This window comes from Pholis gunnellus (genome assembly GCF_910591455.1).
Source record: "Pholis gunnellus genome assembly, chromosome: 13".
Lineage (NCBI taxonomy): Eukaryota > Metazoa > Chordata > Actinopteri > Perciformes > Pholidae > Pholis > Pholis gunnellus.
In genome coordinates, this window is record NC_136540.1 from 16839979 (window position 1) to 16846102 (window position 6124).

Below are 6124 nucleotides of genomic sequence, written 5' to 3' on the forward strand. Positions count from 1 at the left end.
AAAAAGTAAAAAAGGCCATATTGTCCCAAGTTGTATCTCAAAACGGCCAGTTATTTCAATAGACAGGTGCTGCTTTCATTTAGATCCTTGCCGTTTCATTTCTTAACTCAGGTTTTCTCCTGTTCACAAAAGCATAGCCTGACTGCATTGGAGAAAAAAACTGGAGCAGGCAACTTGAGGATTTGGAAAGTTGCCTAAATATGAAGTGACAGCAGAGAGCTTTTGGCTCTTTGCGTGACGCCAGCGAACTGGCGCCGAGTCCGCCTTAATTAACAGCACTTCATCAAAAACCTTGGGTGTTTTCAAAAGATGGATAAGTGAATGAGTCAGACAGCCTTCCATGAATTCAGACAAAGAATGGTTTGTATTTTTTCATTTAAAGAAAACATTATTATTATAATTATTATTATTTTTATTATTAGTGGTATTTCACACAAAATAAAAACTCAAAAATTAATGAAAAGCTGGGCTAAAAAGATGAGTCTTCACTCTGTAGGTATTATTCTCATTCGTATTCACTATAACGGTATTTAAATAAAAAAAAGCAAAGTTGCTAAAAGTAGGCTACTTTAATTATGATTCATTCATGTTCTGCCACTTATTAATGCTGTTTATCCACGCTGCTGTCTAATCCACTAAAATCCGGCTGTGTCCCTGTAGTCTGAGCGGTTAAAACCACGCCCCCCTCCCCCTCCCCTCGGAAATTGTTACGGACAGTGAAGCGATGTCAAAAATATTTGTCTCATTATAGTGTACAGAAGGACAGACGTGCGTTAACACCATCCATTTGACTCTCTCTCTGTCCTCCTCAGTACCATTACTTTTTCCTTTAAAGCTTTGCGCATGGCCCCAAAGTGCGCTGTCCTGTCGTTGGCGGATCTACCAGTGGACAAATAAAGGACCATCCTCACCTCTCAGCGTCTACTTCTGCAAATTTGCATTCTCTCCATTCTTTGATCTCTCGGGCATGCTGCAAAACTCCCAAACTCTCAAAAAGGTTGTCGCAATTGGATGCAGACGCTTGCGCGCCGTACAGCAGCAACAGCATGTTGGGCTGAGACTTTATAGTGTCGACTTGTCCGATCGGATGCCCTGATGAAATATCCAATTTCCACAGCGGCTGCCATGGCTTACGATACTTTCCAAGCTCATCCACCTGGTGCCTTGCCATTGTCAGCCTTCTTTGCTGCCACTCGGCCCTCGTTTTTCCCCTCGCTGGCTTTCCCAGACGTCGCCTCCCTGTCCGAGCCTCTGTCCGAGCAGGCTGCCTCTGACGCGGGGCTGCGCGCCGCTCTGGGACGCCAGCATCAGCCAGTTCAGCCGCGGTCCTGTAAGAGCCTGCAGACGGAGGAAGGGCTGGACGACCCGAAAGTCACGCTGGAGTCCAAAAAATTATGGACTGAGTTTCACAAAATGGGAACTGAGATGGTTATTACAAAATCGGGAAGGTACGCGAACAAAAAATGTGCATATTGGAAGTGTCATTGCAGTCACGTGTTTGAAATGCCATCATTGTATTATACAGTCCAATATGATTATTATTATGAGGTCGGTAGTTTGTGATTTTCAAGAAGTAAATACATCAGGTCGGGGCCCTTCACCTTATTCCAGAGGTCCAGTTCAATTAGCTGCTATAATAAAAAAGAACCAAACAAAAGTAAATCTTACAGCCTCTATTATTTTAACAAAAAAAGGGAAGCTCCTTGCATGCAAAACTTACAAATCAAAAGTTCTAATGCACGATAATACATCGATGTTTCATAAATTCTTTGCCACAGGAGGATGTTTCCAGCGTTTAAAGTGCGGGTAGACGGGCTGGTTGAAACGGCTAAGTATATCCTGCTGATGGACATTGTCGCTGTTGATGACTGCCGCTACAAGTTCCACAGCTCCCGCTGGGTGGTGGCTGGAAAAGCTGACCCGGAGATGCCAAAGCGCATGTACATCCACCCGGACAGCCCGTCCAAAGGGGAGCAGTGGATGAGCAAGCCCGTCGCTTTTCATAAACTCAAACTCACCAATAATATTTCGGATAAGCATGGATTTGTAAGTAGATATAATAGTTTTTTATTATTGTAGCATATGGGACTTATTTTTGACAACCCATTTTTTTAATTAACTCTAACTAAAATCCCATATCAATGAGTTCACAATAACCTATACAATTTTAAACATGTGTCACTCTAGTAAATCATGTCCTTTACTAGCCAAACACACTGACGTTCGAATTTCTCTGTCTTTATTTTTCCAGACAATTTTGAATTCAATGCATAAATACCAGCCCAGATTTCATATTGTGAGAGCCAACGACATAATGAAGCTTCCGTACAGCACCTTCCGGACTTACGTTTTCCCGGAGACGGAGTTCATCGCTGTCACTGCGTATCAGAATGAAAAGGTACTCCCTCCCCATCCTTCCCACTCCAACATCACATGCAAACACAGCAGACCTAATGCACTTGGCAACGATTTTGCGGTGATGTTGATATTATATGTATGAAAAAATGGTCTTGCGGCTGTTGGGATGGTTTGGAAACTAACAGGTATACATTTTAGGGTTATAATATAATATAATATAATATAGGGACTAAAAAAGAGACTATGGTGCCCTCATTAGTGCAACATATGAGCTTTATGGATACTGGAAGCTGTATTTTTGCAATGATTAACTTGCTGATGTGTCTTCTTTCTCCACAAGATTACACAGCTAAAAATCGACAACAATCCGTTTGCCAAAGGATTCAGAGACATGGGAAATGGGAGGCGAGAAAAGAGGTATTTGCTTTGCCAGCATGATTTATCATAATATTAAAGGACATATCCGTATGTGTATATATATGTATATATATGCATAAGACTTAACTTCAATTTGTGATCCGCAGGGGTAAGCAGTTAACCATTTCTTCAATGCATGAGAGCCAAAACAAAGCGGACCCGGACTGTGCTGATTCTGATGACTCATGTGAACAACCCAGTACCAGTGATCCATTTTATTCCCCTCGGGAGCTGGTGAGCAGCCCTCTGATGTCCACCCCGACCGGTCAAGGTGGGTGAACTCACAGTCTACTATGTCAGTAAAGCGATAAACATTGCAGTCACTAAACAGAGACAATGTTCATTTATGATTCACAAACAACTGAATAACCTTTAGGCTTTGGGCTGGACGGCCCTTCGGTGTGGAGTCTGCATGTTCTCTCCGGGTTCTCCGGGTTCTACGGGTTCTACGGCTTCCGGCTTCCATGTGACTTAGGTTAATCGATTACTCTAAATCGCGAACTGTACAGGGTGTTCCCTGCCTTCGCCCAGTGTCAGCTGAAGATCTGCTCCAGTAACCCTGTGACTCTGAACAGCATAAGCGGTGGACGGATAACTTACCTTTAAAGCAAGCAAACTAATCACGATGTCAGTGACGGTCCACACAAAAATTCAAAAATGGATGCAGCAGAACCAGAGATATCATCTTTTGTACGCCATGCATTCTTGTCAAATTTTCCGTGTCGAAATCTGGCATCTACATTACCCACAACTCGAACGCCAACGGTTCAGTGGCAATTTGCGTGTGTTACTAGTCGAGTGTTTTACTGGCAGGCTAATGTAGCCTGTAGCCGCTAGCATCAAGCACAGATGAGGAGCGGGCTACAGGTCTCATAAACTCACTTCTCTCTAACTCCACACCCCCAGATAGTCTCAGTAACATCACTTGTCATCAGAAGGCAGAAATATGCTCATACATTTAATGTATATAATGTATTTTTTTGCCCACAGGTGACGACAATATTGAAAGTGATTCAGATATTGATCAACAAGATGATGACATTGCTGAAGCCAGCCGTTCCAGGAGTGAATATATGCTTTCTTTGAGTCAGAAGAGCGAGGAGATACTGCGGGACAGGCCTGCTCTCAGTAAGAGTAACGGCAATCAGGACACAACCAAAGACAGAACAATGTTCAGATCATCAGATTTGATGTACTCCGCGGAGAGCGATTCTTCAAAAAAGCACATGGGCGAAATCCAAGATGGCGTCCTGCCGATGATGTTGCAAACGCAGAGCTCGTCGCCCCTCAGCGCTGGTCCATTTCAGACTTTGGATTTCTCAAGTGCGCACAGCCAACAGTTTCTTAAGCTCGGGGCACCTTTGTTGTTTCACCCGGGACAGTTGTCAGTGAAGCCAGAGGGTACGGGACGTCTGTTGCCTTCTTTGCCTGCAGCAGAAAACGGAGGCCTGCCTTCTCAAAGCATCACCTCTCCATCTCCCTTCATGTTTCACCTTTCACAGCACATGCTGGCATCTCAGGTACGCTTCTTATATCACACATATTTCTTATGCACCTAGTGAACAGACACCGGAAGCCGGGGATGCCGGCTCCTCAAAGGGTACATTCATGTATATGAGCACATATGTTCCTCAGAGAAACGTCTGTCACCACTCCAAGGGGAATGGAATTTCATTGCTCCTCTAAGAACTTGAATTTAGCAGAAAATTCAGATGTGACATTTCTAGTCCCCTAAAGTAGAATTTATATTTTTGTGAGTTGGGTGAGCTGACCCTTTACAAATGTATTTCTGTCTTGGACAAAATAATGCTATCAGCCTCCAGCCAAAGCTGTAAGATCATGTTTGTAATGAGCTCTAAGTACTCCAATTTTAAGGCAGCATGCACAGAAATTATAAAAAGCAATTTGTGTTAATTTGAGATAATACCTTGATGAATTAGATAATAATCCTTTGATGTATTTACATTATGGTCATTGACTGCCAAATTGCGACCATTAGTGCAGTGATGCCTTAGAAGAAGAAGACATACGTTATTGATCACTAAGGGGAAATTGAATTTGTTATTTTTACACATTACACACACACACACACACACACACACACATACAGGCCTGAAATGAACACACATGCAAAAACAGGACCTGTACACATGCATTAATGGCGAGATGTCAGAGAGCGGGGCTGCCCATGAAAGTTGCCCAATAATCTTCCTTCCAATATTCTTCAGATGTTTTTTTTTTAAAGTGTAAAAGAAGGAATATCATTAAAATCATGTGCTATCATTAAATGGAGAGATGTCCCTCCTTGGTTCAAGGGAGGGAGAGCCTGTTGGCCAGTAAGGTCGAGGCTTGGAGGGTATAGAATGGGAGGCTGATTTTAAGTTTGGGAAGGATATTTCAAATGAGGAACTGGATGGAAGTGGAACGAGATTTGAATTGACAGGGTGTTAAAGCGTGCAAATCTGCATGGCCAATTTGTTGCAGCAGTGCAAGCCACAACGAATAATATTATGCATTTTTTTTACAGTCACACCAATATGCTAATCCAGGCCAATTTCCCCCAACCTATAAAGGGTCAAGGGAAGAACCTTAGTGGGTGCAAGATGATTACCCGGTAGGAAATAATAGGAAAAACAAAACAAAAGACTTTTCTCTATAAAACCACTCCTCTGAACTCACAGCTCATAGACATGCAGCCTGCTGTACATGAAAATGTAGGAACATCGGAAAATCTATGGTGCTAGTAAAATTAACAATTGTTTTCTTTCGTGCAGGGAATCTCACTGTCACCCTTTGGAGGATTGTTGTCCTATCCATACGGCTACATGGCAGCACCAGCTCTCCCCACCTGCTCGGCGACCTCCACGTTGGCCAGAAACCCCTGTTTCCGCAGCTCTCGGCCTTGGTTGCGATTCAACCCTTACCAGTTCCCCACCTCTGCCCCCTCAAGCCAAAACCTGCTTTCAACCAGATCGCCTGGCTCAAACTCGCAATCTGAGGCGTCCAAGTCGGGGAGCAGAGAGTCAAGTTTAGTGCCTGACCATCACAGTCACCAAATCAAGGCCAAGCAGAAGACTTCGCCACCGAAAAACATGAAAGGTTCCGCTACGAAGCACACATAACCGGGTGGACTTGATAATCAACTTTATCCACGATACACTTTCTTACAGTATATGTTGTTTTTCATCCTACACCTGGTGGATGCAGTGTGATGGGCACAGACAGGTTTGTGAAGTTTCACGTAATAATCACCAAAAAAACAAGTATTTTGTCAGAAACTGCATGTGTTGCTGCTATTCAACTTGTCGTTATATCATCAATAATCCTGCCTAATAAACACTGATTTAAT

General features: G+C 43.2%; 1 protein-coding gene across 1 annotated transcript; it reads left to right on the forward strand.

The window, feature by feature from the left end:
- Positions 1-1119: 1119 nt before the first annotated feature.
- On the forward strand, positions 1120-5897 carry LOC306705231 (T-box transcription factor TBX2b-like; the record flags this gene model as incomplete). The annotated part of the gene is made up of 7 exons (XM_079171936.1): positions 1120-1448; positions 1779-2046; positions 2252-2398; positions 2699-2775; positions 2883-3046; positions 3766-4295; positions 5550-5897. The coding sequence occupies exons 1-7, from the start codon at positions 1126-1128 to the stop codon at positions 5895-5897; spliced, it is 1857 nt and encodes a 618-aa protein (XP_079028062.1). The 5' UTR covers positions 1120-1125.
- Positions 5898-6124: the final 227 nt, after the last annotated feature.